Source organism: Acomys russatus, chromosome 17, assembly GCF_903995435.1.
Source record: "Acomys russatus chromosome 17, mAcoRus1.1, whole genome shotgun sequence".
Classification (NCBI taxonomy): Eukaryota; Metazoa; Chordata; class Mammalia; order Rodentia; family Muridae; genus Acomys; species Acomys russatus.
The window spans coordinates 43,470,979-43,491,044 of NC_067153.1; the positions used below are offsets into that span (position 1 = coordinate 43,470,979).

A 20,066-nucleotide genomic window follows, 5' to 3' on the forward strand; every position below is an offset into this window, starting at 1 on the left:
TGCCTGGCTAGCTATATATTCTTTCTTTCTTCCTTCATTCCTTCCTTTCTTCCTTTTCTTTAAAAAAATGTATGTATGTATGTATGTATGTATGTATGTATGTATGTATGTATGTATGTACGTACGTATGACATAGTCAATGTTCTGCCTGCATATAAACCTTCACACCAGAAGAGGGCGCCACATCTCACTATAGATGGTTGTGAACCTCCATGTGGTTGCTGGGAATTGAACACAGGACCTCTGAAAGAGCAGCCAGTGCTCTTAACTGCTGAGCCATCTCTCTAGCCCCTAGCCCTATATTCTTAATTTTCCTTACCTAAAACCTCTTCATATCTTGGATAATCATAAATATTAGCTCTGGCCATAAATATTATTGTATCTCAAATTCTAAACTCATTGGATCTTCATCAATGAAAATTTGCTCTATTAATAAACCTTATTGCCAGGCATGGTGGCACATGCCTGTAATCCCACAGAAACCCTGTCTCAAAAATAAGGAAATTAAATAAGCCTTATCAATCAAAACTTTTTTTTAATATGTGTGTGTGTATGTTTGTGTGTGTGTTGTTGTGTGTGTGTGTGTTGTGTGTGTGTGTAGGTGCTTTGCATTTTTGTCTGCATAACATTGTATGAAGTACCTGTGCAAGCCAGAAAAGGGCATCTGATCGCCTGAAAATGGAGTTAGTTACAGATGGCTGTCAGCCACCATGTGGATACTGGGAGTCCAATCTGAGTTCTCTGAAAGAACAGTCTCATAGTCTGTCTGTTTTGTTTTAGTTTTTCTTTTTCTTTTTCTTTTTTTTTTTTTTTAATATTTTTATTTATTTATTTATTTATTTATTTATTTATTTATGTATACACTGTTCTGCCTGCATGTGTGCCTGCCAGCCAGAAGAGGACACCAGAACTCATTATAGATGGTCATGAGCCACCATGTGGTTGCTGGGAATTGAACTCAGGACCTCTGGAAGAGCAGCCAGTGCTCTTAACCTCTTGAGCCATCTCTCCAGCCTTGTTTTAGTTTTTCAAGACAGGATTTCTCTGTGTTATCTTGGCTGTCCTGGACTCACTTTGTAGACCAGGCTGGCCTTGAACTCATAGAGATCCACCTGCCTCTGCCTCCTGAGTGCTGGGATTAAAGGCAGGCACTACCACGCCCGGCTCAAACCTATTGTTAAAGACCTTGGTTACAAACTGCATCAAGCACTTTGTTAGACTGGAGTGCATATCTTGGTGCCTTTGGTTTTCAAAACCATGACCTTGACTTTTTCAGCTAGAAATTTTGGGTCATATTCCTTGGTCGACATGAATTGTATACGACACTTGGTCTAGACTTCTGCCACAGTCTTTCCAGGTACTGAGACAAGGCAACTTCTTGCGAGCATTAGAGTGCTCTCCATACTGTCTTTTGAAGACATGTACCATATAGGCAAAATCATTTTCATTCAGTCTTACAACTGCTGTCTGGCATAAACACAGAGTATTAAGAGCCCATCATGGCTGTTGCTTAGCCTTTACTAAAATGCTAGCTTTTCAGATCTGGAGACTTGAGTCACATAATTTTCTGTACCATTTCTCAGTACCAGCAGGTCATTCTATGTCATAAACACAGATGTCAAGCAGCAACATGATGTGATTGGTGAAAAGGACCAGGTGGTTATTACACACAAGAAATGCTTCCTCTTCTAGGAGTTGAGCTACCGAATCTTGAAGAAAAGTCAATAGTGTCCAAACTCCTGGGGAAATACTAGCAATGGTGGCCACGTGTCAGCTTCCACCCCAATCAGTTGGGCAAGAAGTGATTGTACAACCTTTGTCTTGCCCTAGCTATGAGCAGAACCAGATGAAAATAAAGACCAGAATACCTGGTCCCTTCAAACACAGACCCCTAAATCCATCCCTAAGAAAGCCCCACTGACCTTTAGAAGAATTAAACTCTTCACCTTTCTGCTGGAACCAGCCATTGACAGCACTGATACTCATGCACCCGCAACAAGCAGATGCAAGTATGTTGGGGGTGGGGTGGGGGGAAAACGACAAAACTTTGTAACTGAGAAAGGCCGGTTTGGCTGTGAAGAAAGACCAGAGCTGGTAGTAAAACCTGCTCCCTTGTTTTCAAATGGCTAAGTTCTGACTTGTGCAAACCCAGTGCGATTGTACCTGACCACTTCATCCAGACTGGTAGCAAAAGGCACGGACCTAAAAGCAGCCTGGCTGGAATCAGGCCAGGCGCTCTCCCTCAGGCTTGCCCCCTGTTGACCCTAACTGAGCCCTTGGACCCCTCTCAGTCTCAGCATCCTCACCTGTAAGTCAGAGAAGGCTGAAGTAGCCCCCAAGGTTTTCTCCAGTTAAAATCCACAACTCTGTATAATGTGTTTCCTCTCAAAGTACAAAATGCTTTATAATCTTGCTTATACAAAACATAAACTAAGAGAGATCAAGACATCTTCATTATGTTGAGAAAAAAACAAACCCAGTGATTAATTTCTTAGGGAAAAGGATCGTTTCTTGCTGGCTGGTTCAGCTCATGGACTGAAGTGAGATGGGTCAAGCCATTTCTGGTGATAGGAAAACAACAGGGGCTTAAAAATAACCCTGCACTGCCAGTCCTCAGGTGAGTGGAGAACTCTGATCTTGCCCTGTTTCAGATAAACACCATGAATGGTGTCTGATTGCTTAGTCTTTCCTGGGAACAACTCTGGAGAGGTAGCTCGGTGGTGGTTAATAGCATAGAGCTCTGCCAAGAGATCCCAGCTTAATTCCCAGCATCCATGCAGGGGCTTACAGCCACCTGTAACCCCAGTTCCAGGAGACCCAACTTTCGGCTGCCACAGGCATCTGCACTCACATGGCGTGGATTCACACAGACAGACACATAATTACAAAATAAAATAAAGCTATAAAGGTGTTTGGAACATTTCCTTTTCTTGACCAACTATTTTTTTTTTTTACATTTTATTTATTAATTTATTTGTGTGTGTGTGTGTGTGTGTGTGTGTGTGTGTGTAGGTCAGAGGACAGCTTGGGGGAGTTGGTTCTTCTCTTCCACCATGTGTGTTCTGAAGATCAAACTGCTTAAGAGTAAACAGCCTTTTCACCTGTTAAGTCATCTCACCAGCCCCTTCTGTTGATGGTCCCTCCCACAAACCTGCCACTAGAGCTGGGTTCAGGTTGTCCATACCTATGTCTCCTGCTGTTGTAGACTGAACGGCTAGTCTATGGCATGATGTGCCAACGGCCATCTTGAACTTTCAGCAGCTATGATTATCCACGTGAGACCCACACAAGATGGGCCTAATAACATCCCATCATGCCACTGGGAGAAGATCACAAGACCCACCCCTCCATGATGATATGAAGGCAACTAATAGTGGCTGGGAGTAAAGAAACATTCTCTTCAGTGGCGTCGCTGTTTTCATGTTGTCCATGGTACCTTAAGTCTCCCTAATTAAACTCACTGGTTGACCAAGATAGACTTGAGTGGAATTGTTACTTTGTTCTGTCATTGGTGTACTACCTGGGTATAATGCTTGCTTAAGTCACTACCAGGCTCCAAGAAATGTTCATAAAACGCCTACCCAAACAGAATTTCACTGTCCCTGGGTACAAACAGCCATCCCAGCAGGGACTTGGTCACCAGGTTACATACAACTTGACTTTGCTTGACCCCCAGGCATGAGGACGATGTTCAGCACTTCAAAGTCATGCGAGACAATAAGGGCAACTACTTCCTGTGGACTGAGAAGTTCCCATCCCTAAATAAGCTGGTGGACCACTACAGGACAACTTCCATCTCCAAACAGAAGCAGATCTTCCTCCGGGATAGAACCCGAGAGGATCAGGTATGCCTCGGGTCCGGAGAAACTCCAGGCCAGGGATTTTAGGTAGCCTGAATTCCTGTATAAGCCACCAAAAGAAAGAAAAAAAAAAAAAAAAAAGGTATTCTGATCTGTAGTCAGATGTCAGGCCTAATCCGATCTGAACACTTCCTGGCTGTGTGGCTCTCAGATCCTGTTTCCTTATCCCTTAAGACAGCATAAAAAGGGGGTGGGGTGGGGGTCTCGAGTGTAAGATAGTCTAATGTTTCCCAATCTCTTCAGTCCTAATCACACCGCACATGACTGTAAATGTTAACTCCCATTGGGGGTGCTGTTGTCTGGTTATTTGTGGATCTCACTCCAGTGTTTTCAGGTCTGGAACTGCTCGAGGATCAGAACAATAGATGGTAGGTGCTAGAATGGGTAGCCTAGGGGCCAGGGCAATTTCCTGATGGTCTCAAGGAGTACAGGGACTGCAAAGGTTTAATCCCAACTTAATTCCTAACTACCTGTGTCACCTAGTCAGGTTAGGAACGCTTTCTGAGGCCTGCAGAGGTGACTCAGGAGTTAAGAGCACTAGCTGCTCTTCCAGAGGAACCAGAGTTTAGCTCCCAGCCTCATGTCAGTAACTCTGGGGCCAGTGGACCCGATGCCTTCTTCAGGTCTCCTGGGGGTACATACACACGTGTAGTATGCATGTGTACACACACACACACACACACACACACACACACACACACAAACACACACAATGTATATAACTTTCTGAAGCTGGGTATGGTGGTACATGACTGTACCCAGCATTTGAGGGGTAAAAGCAGGAGGGCTGCAAGTTCAAGGCCAGCCTGGCCGTCATAGCAAGGACCAGGACAACTAGGGCAAGCAAGACACTGAAAAATAATAATAAAACAAACAACATACAGACAAACAAAAGGATGCTCTCTGAGTATCTTGTTTTCCCATCTTAGCATGGAAAGCCAAGTAGTAGCCCCCTCAGTGGACTCAGTATGACTCAGGGCACAGTCACAGGCCCTGCCACAGAGTCTGGTCCATAACAGACAGGCACCAAAGAAGTTACTACTTCACACAAGGGAATCAGCACACGTGTGCCCATATGTACACACACAAAGCACAAACTATTTTTCATAGAAAAGAACGTGGCTGTAAGAAATAGGTGGAGTAAAGGAGGACGCATTGACTAGCAGAGCTGGGGTCCCCGGGAGAAGTGACTGGAAAAGGACGGGTGTGCCCATGGGGAAGTAAGCCCTGCCTTCCAAGACACCAGCTGCTTCCAAGGCTGGAATGCTACAGTCATCAGAGAAGAGGGTGTTCCCAACCAGAGCACACAGAAGTTCAGAAAAGAAAATAAAGGTCAACCAAGATCTTGTGGGTTATTTTAACCAGGAAACGGACAGAAGTATTAACTCAGTAGGATGCAGTGCTCAGAGATAAGAGAGGCAGTATAAAGTTTTCATTAAACTGGATTAAATGAGTTAATATTTGCACAGTGCTAGCATATACCGAGCTCAAGGCTTTATGTAGATGTTTGTTAAATAAAAATAACAATAAAGTATTTTTGTCCCATGAGCGGTTACAACATGAAGCAGAGAGGCCTTGTTCCTTCCTGGCACACGGGGCACCAGGCCTGGTTTCTATGGCTCTGCTAGAATGTTGCTGTCTTGGGACCCCGTCACGGGGCTGTAAATGACAGTTCCAGACAATGAAAAGTCAAGAGTAGAGCTATCGGGAGGGTGGGCTGTCCAACAGTTCAGCAACATGTGACAAATAACCCAGGAGATCTCGGTTGACTTTGTTTTCTTTTCTTAACTTCTGTGGGTTCTGGGTAGGAACCCTTTTCTCTGATGATTGGAGCTTGCCAGTCTTGAAAACAGCTGAGGAAGAAGGGGTTTGCTTCTCCTGAAGCACATATGTCCTTTTCAAGTCACCTATCCCTTTATGCGCGTAAAATAGAATATTTAAGCTTGATTACAGAGAGAAAACAAACCCAGTAAAAATGGATTGGGTGGAAAGCATGTGAAAACAGATTGTCACCCAGAGGCCTGCACTCCTCAACTAGGGAAGACTTGAGAATGCGGAGGACACTTTTGATAATGTGGAGATCCAAACCCTTGTTGTTTTTGTTTTTGTTTTTGTTTTTTAGGGTCACCGAGGCAACAGCCTGGACAGGAGGTCCCAGGGAGGCCCTCACCCAAGTGGAAACCTAGGAGAAGAAATCCGACCTTTGATGAACCGGAAGCTGTCGGACCACCTTCCTCCAGGTCCCCAGCAGTACCAGCAGCAGCAGCAGCAGCAGCAGCAGCAGCCACCGCCACCTCAGTTCCCACCAGGGCCCCAGCCCCCTCCACAGCAGCGGTATCTGCCACACCAGCATTTCCACCAGGTATTTGAAGAGAAGGAAGGGACAAGAGCAAAGAGTGAACCAGTAAGCTCCAAGTTCAGTGAAGAACTTGTTTCTCAAAACACAAGGCAGATCGGGATAGAGAAGGATACCTGGTATTGACTTCCTGTACCCACTCACCACACACCAGTTGGGTCAAATAAAATCTATTTTGTAGATCACATTTAGTCTACACGCCCAGGCCTAGACCAACCTCCTGAAAAGATTCTGGGTCCCGTGATGGAAACTCTCTATGAAATATACAGACAGACAGACAGACAGACAGAGAGGCGCACACGCGTGCACACACACCCCCCACCCAACCCCTGACACACACAAACACACCCTGAAGACTAATTTTCCTGTCAGCAGAATTTCAATTCCTGCCCCTTAACCCGTAAAAAGAAAACTGGATTAACACCTGCAGCCTTGTGTACTTATCTACCCGTGCCTGTCCCAGAAGGCAATTGCAGGAGACTTACGGAGATGGACAATACAATAAGCTAACATTGGTCTAAATTCCTCCACAGGGCACAGAGTCCTTTGTGCACTGCCTGTATGTACTTTCCCAGGCCCATATCCTGCTACCAACCCTCACTACCACACACACACACACACTCCAGTAACCGACACCACATTTTATCATTGGCATGGCTCAGTGCATTTTCTCTCTTTTTGGAGTTTTATAAGCTGTTCTGTCTGTCTGACAGGTCTCTCCAGCCCGGTGCCGCTTCTCCACCAAGCTGGAGCCGAGGCATCGCCTCTTCCCGGATGCCTTCCATGATCTTCCCAGGCTCACGTGGACATTTTCCATCTGCTCACTCTAGCACATTACTGTATATGTGCTAAGCTAATTAATGCTTACTAGTAAATGTTTCTGATTTGTTTTTAAATAGTAAAAGAACCGTACGAGCTAGGTACGGCAATGTTTGCCTGTAATCCCAACATTTAGGAGACTGAGGCAGGAGGATTAAAAGCCCAACTCTAGGCTAGGCACATACTGAATGCAAGGTCAGCCTGAGCTACAAAGAAAGACCTGTCTTAAAATTAAAAGAAAAAAAATAGGGATGGAGAGATGGCTTAATGGGTAAAGTGTTTGCTGGGCAAACAAGAGGGCCTGAAACCAGATCCCCAGCACTCACACTGCAGAGGCCGGAGGTTCAAACAGCAGATTCCAGGAGCTCATTGGCCACCAAGTCTAGTTGAATCAGTGAGTTCCAGAATCAGGTGGACAGAGAGTGACAAGAAGACACCCCATGCCAAGTTCAGGCCTGTACATTCACACATATGCACACACTGATAGTGATGATGGTGGTGATGGTGGTGATGGTGGTGATGATGGTGGTGATGGTGGTGATGATGGTGGTGATGGTGGTAATGGTAGTGATGATGGTGGTGATGGTGGTGATGGTGGTGATGATGGTGGGGATGATAATAGTGATGATGGTGATGGTAGTAGTGATGATGGTGATGATGATGGTGATGGTGATGGTGGTGATGATGATAGTGACGATGGTGGTGATGATGGGGATGTGATGATGGTGGTGATGGTGGTGATGGTGATGATGATGATGGTGGGGATGATCCTGATGATGGTGATGGTGGTGATGATGATTACTTTCCCAAGGCCTGGATACATGAGACTTCCCAAGCTACTGCTATTTATTTCATTGACTACATGAAAGCCGTCATGTTTGCCTTCAGAATCTAAGGTCCCTTCACATTTCCTCCTGTCTGTTTTCCAAGATGAAAGGTGATGGTCAGCAAGTATTCTTGGGTGTTATTTCTGTAGACAGCACCCTAAGCAAGACACAAGGTTAGGTGGGCTGTGAGAGGCACCCCTCCCTACTGCTCATGTAGCGGCCCTCTTTTCCATGTCTCTAGGACCGCCGTGGAGGCAGCCTGGACATAAACGATGGACACTGTGGCATTGGCAGTGAGATGAACACCACCCTGATGCACCGGAGACACACAGACCCAGTACAGCTCCAAGTGGCAGGGGTGAGTGAGCGGAGAGCACGTGGCTTCAGCGGATTCTCAGGAGAGGGTTCAGCCTGGCTCATCCGGGCTGTTGTCTTCAAACTGTTCTCACTCTTCTGGCAGTGAGAGATGGGCAAGCTTCATCCCCATGATCCAGTGTACTTGGTCTCAGAATTGGCTCAGTGGCAGGGCGCTTACCTAACATATGTGAGGGCCCAGCTTCCATCCCTGTACCACAAAATCAAAATAAGACTTATATCAAGAGCAAAGCTGGTGGGTCCCAGTAACTTAGTGCCCAGGGTTGTACATGCCACGTCTGCTTTCGATTGCTGCAAGGTCAGGCTTCCGGAAGGGCCCAGGGGACTCAGGATCAATCTAGAAGCTCATGGTTCCTCTAGGTGACAATTGCTCCAAAGACCAGCCTACTGAGTTCATCGGAGCGTCTCTTATTTCCCCTACAGCGTGTGCGCTGGGCCAAGGCACTATATGACTTTGAAGCCCTGGAGGAGGATGAGCTGGGATTCCGAAGCGGAGAGGTGGTTGAAGTCCTGGACAGTTCCAACCCGTCTTGGTGGACCGGCCGTCTGCATAACAAACTGGGTCTCTTCCCTGCCAACTACGTGGCCCCCATGATGCGATGAATCCTGTTGGGGTGGGGCTGGCTAGGGGCTTTTTGTCTGAAGCTGCCTGCAAGACCGGGACAAGGGGAAAGAGCTAGACTTTCATAACTACACATACATGCATACATGTGCATGTGTGGCCATGTGTACACAAAATATGTATATGTATGCCTATGTCTACACCCAACGTTTTATGATAATGATTTATGGGCACGCGGGTTGGTTCATTGGCTGGCATGAGAAGGGACTCGCATGAAGAGTAGGTGTTTTTCCACCTCTTCTCTGTGTGAGAGGGCAGTAGGGAGCTGGGAGCAAGGTGGGTAAATGGACTTCTCTTCATGGCTTCTTTCCTAGCTTGGGAATTTTCCAAGAGAGCAAGCGGCTAAGCAGAGAGCACACCCCAACGATGGACGCAAGGGGCGAGGCTGGGCTTGGTGAGGCACGTTAAATAGCTCACCTGGTTCCATCCACCTACAGGGCAGCTTTGCTCCTGTTCTCCACAGGACAGGCAATGCACCCTGAGAATTAAGGTGTAGCAGATGCAGGGCCAGGGGCACCAAGCAAGTCTGAGCAGGGAGCCGGCAAGGGCGTGGTCAGGAGTCGGCTTGGTGTGGGAGGGCCCTGCAAGCCTCGGGCCTAGTCAGAGTCTGAATGAGACTTTTACTTTCCACCCATGACTGTCCCTTGGGCAATCCTCTTCATCTACGCCTGACAAGAAAGAGTGTCTCTAACATGGAGACACCAGGGGTCCCCCACAAGCCCTTGTGGCTTACTTGAATGTAACTTCTGTTTCCCCAGCTGCAAAGAAAGGTGTAGCCTAAACTCTGCGAAGTGTTTGGAGAAGCCCTGGGTAAGAATGTGGGATGTGTCAGCAGCCTCGCTTTGTGACAACGAGAGTGTCTCTGTGGAGCTCTGTCAGGGTTTGCTCCTGGTTTCCTGTGGTTGAAGGTATTTTTGCCAGTGGACCAGAGGAAAGCCAAGCACACTGACTGCAGATCAATAGATAGATTGACAGACTGACTCTAACCCGGAAAGGCACTTCATGGAAATGAGTTCCCCCTTCTGTCAGAACACTCTGCCTCCCTCAGTGTCCCTCAGCCGAGGACGAAGAACCCCACTGCTTCTGTCCCTCTTGGGGAATAAAGCACAGAGAATCCTGCCTGAGCAAGGAGAGACACTGGGGAGGAAGCTCCGTGCTTCTGTGGTGCCTGGGAGTAAAAATTGTCAGAACAGAAGGCACTTACAAGGGTGTCAGTGTAGTCACATGTGGATGTGCCTGTGCGTGTGTGTGCACGTGTGTGTGTGTGTGTGTGTGTGTGTGTGTGTGTGCATGCACACACACACACATTCTGAAATAAGGAAACAGGCACTGGGGGGGAAGTGATGGTGAAGGGATGTGGTGAGGGAACCTGTCTCCTGTGTCCCCTCCTGCTTTAGGGAGGGACCGGAGGGCATCTGCTCCTGAAGGCAATAAAAGAACAATCTGTGACTCACAAGTCACTGCAGTGTGGCATACACTCCGTCCCTTGTGACTCTGATTCATCAATTCTCTGATTCTTTGGAGATGGAGAGGAAGAGAGGGACTAACTAGGAAGTCAAAGAAAATAGCCTGGAAGTTCAGGGATGCGAAGTGTGAGTGAGGGGCTGCCGGAAGCTTTGGGACAGGAGGGCAGGGAAAGTGGCAGAAGATGAGTGGCAGAGGAGAGACAGGGAGAAGGGAGCCAAAAGTGGGGCAGCAAGAGGAGGCATGGGCAGCTGCTGCAGGAGGGAGCCCTGTGCCCCACCCCCCAATGCAGGTGGGGGAAAGGGTGCATCAGAAATAGGCAAAGAGCAGAGAAGGAGGCCCAAGGCAGAAAAGTGAGAATGGAAGCTGGGGCAGAAGTGGGCCTGATCAGCAAGCCTGGTGATGTGAAACATTACAGTAAATAAAAGCCAGAAGTGATGTTTGGTTTTACAGTATTTGCAAACCATATGCTTTAAACATCCCACAAACTTCATCCACTTGGCTGATTCCGTGGGAGGAGCAGCCCTGGCTGAGGCGGCGATGACTAGCATGGCTTTGGTCTAGTTACTATAACTTGAAACATGAGAAGACAGTGATAAAGTTTTGCCAGTCCTGTTTCTGCTATCTCCGTGGCACAGCCCTAGGAGGAGGGGGTACTCTCTAACTTGGGGTGGTGGGAGTTTTAGGCCTGGAGAGACAGAGCCCCTAAAAATCCCATATGGGAGGCGTTTTTATTGAGGTGCGTTGCTATACGTAATGGGCGGGGGGGGGGGGTGGGGAGGGCGCGAAGCTTAGTTCAGAAGGGAACCCGAGAGGCACCAAACAAGGACTCACAGGGACCTTGAGCCAAGAAGACCAGGACCAAACTGTCCACCAGGGACTCAAATCTCTTTGGCATCTGCTGCTGCTTCCTGGGAAGTGGTGGCTGGGGGGGGGGTGGTCAGGGGGAGGAAAGCAAGAGGAGTCATACCCCCCAACTCATCTCTTATCTACTTTCCACATGCCAGCCTCTCAGAGCCAAGGGAGTGTGCCTTACCCAGTGTTTCTCACCAGCTACACAGCCAGCAGCCAGCAAGCTGTCTCTGATTTTGGCCACCACGCCCTAGGTGGCTTCGTGACACCTGAGTGGGGGAACTTCCAGAGAACAGCCAGTTCCTGTTGGACCAGTTGGGGCTTCCTCCCCACTTACTGGAACTTGCTTCATTTCGAATATCCAGCAGCTGTCCCACTCACCTTTCCATGGTCTCAGGGTGATCGAAGGAAATACTTCTGAAAATCTCAGGTATCTGCGTTGTCTGGGGACCATGTTGAAACGCGGGTTCTGACTCAGGCTCACATCTCTAACAAGCTCCCAGGCGCTTTGATCAGCAAGGGCATTGGCCTCACAAATCTAATTGGATTCTTTTTCTGGGGATATTCAACCACCATTCTTTGTTGCTAGCGAGTAAGTCACTTTGGCTTTGGGACAGGCAGACTCATTACTGTCATTATGACGTCATTCCTGCTTGGCGGCCCAGGGACTTGTTTTTTTGCATCTTCATCAGGAACCAGATATTTTCCAAGTGACAGGCCATTTGCCTGAGACTCAAACAGGAATTCCCTAACAGAAACCGCTCTAAACAGGAGCAGATGCTGTGGAAGGTGCAGAAGCTCTCTCAGGAAATCCGTAAAGAGAAAACCAATGTCTAGCACGCTGGGCTATGGGCAAGGCAGGGGCATCACTGGATCTCAGCTAACAGCCCATGTCGGGGGCAGACTGGTCTGGTCAAAGTGGTTGCATTACTGCGATTATTTTGTCTAGTTTCAACATGACTCTCTGTAAGGCAAGAGTACGAGGAAAATCTACCACTGCAATTCCTTTCTAAAAATTTTATTTTTGTTATTGTTTTTCGAGTCCTTCTACTTCCTCTCCCAGCCGTGGCACCCTTCTGTTTCCCATAGCAACTGCACTGTCTTCTGTACTTGTTGCCCTGCGTTCCTTCCTGTGCCTGGTACACCCTCCACACAGACACCAAGGCAGTCTTTGGACAGACAAAACCAACCAAACCGCTTTTCTTCCCAGATATTTAGCCTTGAACCTAAAGTCCTAATTTGGTCCTGCGTCTGGCACCTACGGGATTTCCTCTTCAGCCTTCTCTTGCTTTCATACCCCTTCTCCACAGTCCTTCCTTCTGCCTCCAGAGAGTCAAGAAATGTCCCCAGGGTTTTCAAAGTTGCAGGTCTGTTCCCGAGCCCTGCCCCCTCCAGGATGCACTTCCTGTGTCCCGGCTGACTGCTGTTCAGATCCAGGTTCACATGTCATACCTCTCATACCCCCATGTGAAATAAAATATCCCTTCAGATTACCTCATGAGTCCTATGCTTTTCCTGAACAGTGTGCACACAGATGGGGGGCACTGGAGTGGTGTGACAGTTAGGCTGTACGCGTCTCGGAGCAGTGACCGTTGTGTTTTGTAGACTCTTGTATGCCCAGCGTCTCACATTGTGTGTGGCACATGGTGGGGTGGGGTGGGTGTCAATACACATGTGTCTAATGAATGATGTTGTATTCCTCCAAGGTTAAAACCTTTATCTTGGGGCTGGAGAGATGGCTCAGCGGTTAAGAGCACCATCTGCTCTTCCAAAGGTTCTGAGTTCAATTCCCAGCAACCACATGGCGGCTCACAACCATCTATAATGAGATCTGGGGCCCTCTTCTGGTGTATGTGCAGGCAAAACACTGTATATGATAAATAAATAAATCTTTAAAAAAAAAAAACCTTCATCTTGGAGGGAAACTCTTTCAGGCATAGGATGAGAAACAAGGTGAAACCAGATGTTCTAAATGGAAGTCAAACACCTATCTTACAAGGAAGCTCATTAAGACAGGAAGTGAACAACTCAAAATAGCTTCAGGAAATCCCTGAAACAGACTAGATTAACGAGGCCCCTTCCTCCTGAATAGTACATAAGTGCTTAAGACTGCTGAGCTGCTTAGAAGAGCCTCAAAAAGAGCAGCCTAGAATAAGCGAAGTCCAGCCAAGAGCTTGAAAGAAAGCTGAGACCAGCTGAACTGCCTGGAAGAGATTCAGACCAATTGAGCCACCAGAAAGGACACTCTCCAACATGTTGGGCTGCCTGCGGACTGTACAGTGAGCTCTAGGTTTCCAGTTTTCATGAGCTGGCGTGGGGTTTAGTGATAGAGCTGTGTTCGAGTCATCAGCTCCTATAAGTTGCCCTGACCCATACTCGCGTAAGTCGCCTCAGTCAACTCATGGCTTTAACCCACTGGATGGTGGTGGTGTCTGTGCTTCGGCCTGTCACTGGTTCTGTCTGTGCTGAGTAGACATCTGTTCCTGTCTTCCCAGGAATCGTCAGACAACAATGAACAAGTACCAGCTGCCCCATCTTGTCTATTCATTTACCCCAAAACGCCTCAAGCTTTCCAGACCTACAGGTGCAAACAAGGGGATTTTCCCTGTGATGTTCATGTGACTGAAGTTTTTGCCACTGCCCTCAGATTCTCCTCTGGGTGTTTCTGAGCGTCCTGGTTCGTCTGCTCATGCCTTGCATCGTCCACTCACTATGTTTTGGATGGCTCTAAATCACATGTGTCTGCTGGTGAAATGGTCTGATCCTTCAGACTATGGAAGGTACCCAGTAATCCATGTGGTGAGGAGAATGGGGTGGGGGCAGGCTGAAAAATGGCCCGTGCCCAGTTCTTAAAGTGTGCCACCACTGGGCCCAGAGGCCCTCGCACTTTTCACCGAGCCCTCTCTCCATCAGACAGAAAAGGAATGCCAACCTTCCCTTCTCTCCATCTTGTCTTTTCTCTCTCCTTGGTACACACTTCTTCAGGTGAAGAGAGATGCCCCACTGTGCTTCTTTTGGACAGTACATAGTACTCAGGGGCCAAGGCACGGCACACAGTATTATGTTGCAGCTGGGCTGCAATTAGGTCATTAAATCATCACGTGTTTACATAGAACCTCTTAGGGGTCTGATAAGATCACTGAAGAGGTTTCTTCACTTGCATCTCTCCCTGCTTGTTCAAGCCATGCCTATACCACAGCTACTGCCCTCGTTTTCCACATTTTTTTCCCACGGGCTACCCTGGTCTCTGCACTGGCTCCTTTGCTTCCTATCCAACCCAGGCCTCCTGTGATCTAGCCTCCTATGGCTGCCAGACAGATCTTATGAACATGTAAAGCAGATGACATTAGGCTCTTGTTCAAATCCTTCAGGGGCTCCCGTAGCTCTCAGTGCCAAGTCCTTAGCATTCCACTCGAGGCATTTGTCATCTGCCTGCTGCATATTTGTTCAGTCACGTCCCCAGCTTTTCTCTCCTGAGTCTTCTCAATCAACCTCGCAGTGGTCCCAGAATGAGTCATACTGTCTCCAGCCTCTGACTGTCCCACCTTCTGTCTCTTCTGTTTGGAATGCCTTCCTCTTACTTTGTGGTTATTGTGTTTGTTGTTTAGACTAGAGCCACGATAGATTAGTTTCCAACTGTTCTGTTCAGTATGGTGGCCACTCACCACGTGTAGCTAGACACGTGGTTGTTACATTTTAAGATTTGTATTTTCTTGGTTTGTCTGAAAGAGGGTCTCACGCAGCCTTGACCTGGATATGTACGTAGCACAGTATGACCTTGAAATGCTGACCCTCCATGTCTGAAGTGCTGGGAGTATACCCATGTGCCACCGTACCCAGCTCACAACTGAATCTCTGAAATATGATTAAAACAAGGGCATGAAATAGACTTATGTCGTTAGTGGCTACCTTACTAGGTAGCATAGGTCCAGACGCTAAGCTTAGTTCAGAATTCATGTTTCCCACTTGCAAAACTGCCCCATGGTCATGGCTGACATAATGCCCCTCTCCCCCCTTAACTGCCTATAGCCTCATTGCTCTGCATCTGTCCCAGTACTCAAAACACTATACTACAGTGGATGATTTGTTGATCCGCCCCCACACTTAGATTGAATAGCTCAAGGCAAACAGATCACTCATCCAGTGGTTGATACACAAACGCAGGCTGTGCGGGAGAGGGCTTAACAAGCGGCTCAGAGAGAAAAGACCTGATTAGCGTTCTTTTCCAATTCTGTGATGTAGACTCTGCATGTCAAAAGAATGAGGAGAGGAGACACAGCCTTTAAGAAAACATTTGCCGAAGACAAATCTTAGGGGAGCGAGAATCTGGAAAAGGCAATAAATATATCTATAATTTGATATAAAGTATCTTAAGTTTTAATATTATACTTATACATAATATGAAGGCTAAAGGGGAAACTACGTGTGGGAGGCAGATGACCAGCAAGAGGGGCAGAGGCAGGAAAAGGGGAGGAGTGTAGAAAAAGGAATGAGAACAAAATGTAATGGTACATATGAATAAAGATGTCACAATAAAACCAATTTCTTTGTATGTTAACCAAAAAAATTACTTAAAAAAAAAAAAAAAAAAAAGACACATCTAGGCAGAGACTGAAGCTAAATTAGTGGAGTGTTTTACCTAGCATGCATGAAGCCCTGAGTTCAAACCCCACCACCACAAAAACCAGTGCGGTACATGTTCATAATCCTAGCCCTTGGGGCAGTGGAGCCAAGAGGATGGACCATTCAAAGTTCTCGTCAACTAGGGTCAGTCTGAGGAAAGCCTGGGGCCATGTGAGGTCCTGCCTTGAGAGAGAGAGAAAGAGAAGTCTGATACGGCATTACCACACAAACTTGAGTAAGAGGGAGCTCAGTGCAGAGGCAGAACTGCCACTTTTAAAGTATAATTTAAAATTTTTATTTTATTTTTGTCTATATTCTGAATGTTATACCTGCATGTCTGTCTGTGTACCACGTGTGTGCCTGGCGTGCATGGGGGCCAGGAGAGGGCACTGGAACTGGGGTTACAGGCAGTCAGTCGTGAGTCACCATGTGTTCATCTGACCAGGGTCCTGAAGAAGAGCAGCCGGTGTTCTTAAGCACTGAGTCATCTCTCCAGTCCCCAGGACTGTCACCTTTGAAACTTAATTAGGAGAAATCCATGACTTAGTCTTAAAAAAAAAAAAGACAAAAGACCCAAACACTGCTGTACTTTCCATGATTTGACGGAACAGATGCACCAGCTCTCTGTACCACAGAGTTTACCTGTACTAAACAGATGCACCGGCTCTATGCACCACACAGAGATGACGTGTACTAAACATTAACCATGCTTGGTCTAGTCATTTCCCCTTCCCCTGTGACCCTTGGTAAACAGACCCATTTAGCTTTATTTTATTATTTTAAAAGTTTTTTGTTTTTTTGTTTTTGTTTTTGTTTTTGTTTTTGCTGCTGGGCGTGGTGGTGCATACCTGTAATCCCAGCACTCTGGGAGGCAGAGGCAGATGGATCTCTGAGAGTTTGAGGCCAGCCTGGTCTACAAAGCAAGTCCAGGAAAAGCCAAAGACCACATCACTGAAGAGGATGTACAGACAGCAGCAAGTGTTCTTTCAAGATACCTGAGCTCGTGTGCCTTTAGGGAGTTACAGATTAAAACAGCACCAAGCCAACACTACTCAGCTATTAGAATGCTCAAATCCAAAGGCTGCAGACAGCAATCGCTGATAAAGATGTGGAATAGGGGGACTTGCTGCTGGTAGGAATGCAACAGGCAAGGCCACATTCAAAGACAGACTGTTGGGCTGGGCGTGGTGGCACACGCCTTTAATCCCAGCACTCTGGAGGCAGAGGCAGGTGGATCACTGTGAGCTCGAGGCCAGCCTGGTCTACAAAGTGAGTCTAGGGCAGCCAAGGCTACACAGAGAAACCTTGTCTCAAAAGAAAAACAAAAACAAAAACAAAGACAGACTGTTGCATCTTAGCACGTGACCTGGCACCCACATTGCTTGTCATCTGCCCAAAGGAGCTAAAAGCTGTGAACACAAAAGCCTACACACTGATTATTTTAGCAGCTGTATTCAGAATTTTCAAAATGGAAGTAAGCATGAGGCCCTTTGGGAAGGAAGCAGGTTAGGAATGGCAGAGAGGCACTGCTCAGTGCTTTGTGTGTGTGGAGGTGAGGTGTTGGGTTTTTGAGACAGGGTCTTTTGGGTCTCTCTGTGTAGCCTTGGCTTTTCCTGGACTTGCTTTGTAGACCAGGCTGGGATCAAACTCTCAGAGATCCATCTGCCTCTGCCTCCCAGAGTGCTGGGATTACAGGTATGCACCACCACACCCAGCAGCAAAAAAAAAAAAAAACTTTTAAAATAATAAAATAAAGCTAAAAGGGTCTGTTTACCAAGGGTCACAGGGGAAGGGGAAATGACTAGACCAAGCATGGTTAATGTTTAGTACACGTCATCTCTGTGTGGTGCATAGAGCCGGTGCATCTGTTTAGTACAGGTAAGCTCTGTGGTACAGAGAGCCGGTGCATCTGTTCCGTCAAATCATGGAAAGTACAGCAGTAAGTATGAACCCTGATGCAAGCGATGGACTTCTGGTGACAATTCATCAGTTGTAGCCATCACCCTACTCTGTCGCTGGATGTTGACAGTAGGGGAGGGTACACATGCCCTTTGGGGACTTCTGCATCTCCTGCTTGGCTGTGAGCCTAAAATTGCTGAGAAGAAAATTCTACTTAAAAGATAAAGAAAAAATAACCCACTGCCACCAATTCTGACTTCACTGAACTTGCAGTGGGAAAGAGACGTGTGGTTCTCACTCTAGGGGAAAAAAATGGAAAGCCACTCCAGGATTACCTCATTCCTGTACCAACGGAGCGTCCTAGGCATGGGAAGGCATGGAAGGGCAGTCAGACCTGCAAGAAACTGGGCATGCAGCTGCCGGTAGATCATGGTTCTTAGCCTGGAGGTAAAAGATCAGGGAGTCTGTCATATCTTGGGCTTATTCAGGTAGAAGAATGTTTGGTATTTTCTGTTCTGTTTGTTTGTTTGCCTGTCTGTATCGAGACTTGCCCCAGGCATCTGCTAAGTGGTCCACTCGGTCTGAACCTGAAATGAGAACACGGAGACTTGACCGGAAGTACCTTGAACACAGGGTGTCATGACCTACCAGGACGAGGAGTGCAAAAGTGGGCAGTGCCTTGCTTGCTTGCTTCAGGGGTACAACAACAAGCGCCCACTGTGTTTCCTCTCGGTGGCGTTGTTGCAATTCCCAGCATGACATGTAGACACGGCAATGTGCGTTGAAGAAGAGGCACCCCCAAGTTTAATTAGTAAAACAAACCTACCCAGAAGTTCTCAGTGCAGTGGCCATCCTCCCAGATTCCACAAGTAAGACTGGCTCACATGTCACTCCTCAACTTGCCATGTCCAAAAGAATGAGCCAGCCATCACTGACCTAGTCTTTAGGAATGAGCCAGCCATCACTGGCCTAGTCTTTAGGAAGGGATCCTATAGGAGGCAGAGCCTGGGGATCCCAGGTGGGCTCTGCCCACAGGCAGGAGGAAATACGTGTGGGCAGGGTGGAGAATGGCAGTTGAAACCAGGTACACAGGGGATATTAGAGGAGGAACCGGCTTGTTTATGGCCAACAGGCCATTCTATAAACATTTTTTGACATAATAAAAGGACAAGATGGAGGCTGAGTGAACAACCCTCAGCTCCCTCCGAAAGTGAAGTGTCTACACAGATGCACGCCTATAGCCTTCCAAACCAGCCTTTCTCTGTAGACTCCGTCATACACACTAGAAAGTCAATGGAGACGGGTCCCATGCTGTTCCAAAGAGTCAGCACTGCACCCAGGGAGGAGGCTCTGTCTGCTCTGTGGACAAGGCTCAGGCTAGCCTGGACTACGCCATAGTCCCAGCATTTTGCTGAACCTGATGTGAAATTCCCATACCTAGGTGCTCCCAGTTAGCCCTCTAAGCAGGTCATTTGTGGCCATCCCATTTCTCTACGTCTGAATTCCCCAGGGGAGGCAGCGAGTGGCGTCTCATTCCCCAGCTCTGACCTGGTTATGGGGAGTTGCTAGGTAACTGCTTCCCACGCTGGAGGAGGCTTAGTTACCATGGCAAGTCCAGATGGGTTTGTGGGGGGGGGTGCGGAGAAAAAGGGAGGGGGACACACAGCAGTCTTGACTGTTCTCACTCTCTCCAGAGCTACTAGAGTTCAGGGACGTGCTTTAATCTCTCTGAAACTGAAGGGTGGCTGGCTCGCTACTTGCTCAAGAGCACGCGTATGCTCTTAGTCCATGCAGACAGCATATGCTCAGTGAGTAACTAGTCCATAGACCCTTCTACGACAAGGTTCAATTAATGATGGGTGCAGTCAGGGAATGAAGTGTGTCTTTAAAAAAAAAGAAAGAAAGAAAGAAAAGCAATAGAGGAATTAGTAAGTGGGTATTTACATTAAGCCGAACAGAACTTCAGAGGATTCTGCCTTCTATTGGTAAACTTCTTGAATTTTTGTTTGTTTGTTTGTTTGTTTGTTTGAGACAGGATCTTATCATGTAGCCCTGACAGGCTAGGAACTCTTTATGTAGACCAGGTTGCCCTCAAATTCAAAGAGACCCACACCTCTGCCTCTCCTATCCTGGGATTAATGGAGTATGCCACCAAGCTCTCCTCATTTCAAGGATTTCTATTGAAAAGACCTTGGGGCTCTCTAGCTCTGTTTCTGGGGCTAGGCTGTCTCTTCCTTTCTCTCTCTTTATGTTGTCCTTTTCTCTCTCTCTTCCTGTTGGGTATGGAACTTAGGGCCTACGCACACGACCACTGAGCCACAGCCTCAGCGGCCTCACCAGTTCATTATGTTGTATCCTTGGCTGTCCTG

At 47.4% G+C, this 20,066-nt stretch overlaps 1 protein-coding gene across 1 annotated transcript in view; it reads left to right on the plus strand.

The window, feature by feature from the left end:
- Grap2 (GRB2 related adaptor protein 2) overlaps positions 1–9,073 on the plus strand; it is a 71,153-nt gene extending 62,080 nt beyond the window's left edge. Inside the window, exons 5-8 of the mRNA XM_051160029.1 lie at positions 3,677–3,845; positions 5,983–6,222; positions 8,104–8,220; positions 8,661–9,073. Coding sequence (XP_051015986.1) covers positions 3,677–3,845; positions 5,983–6,222; positions 8,104–8,220; positions 8,661–8,840 — 706 coding nt within the window. The 3' untranslated portion in view covers positions 8,841–9,073. The remainder of the gene's footprint in view (positions 1–3,676; positions 3,846–5,982; positions 6,223–8,103; positions 8,221–8,660) is intronic.
- Positions 9,074–20,066: the final 10,993 nt, after the last annotated feature.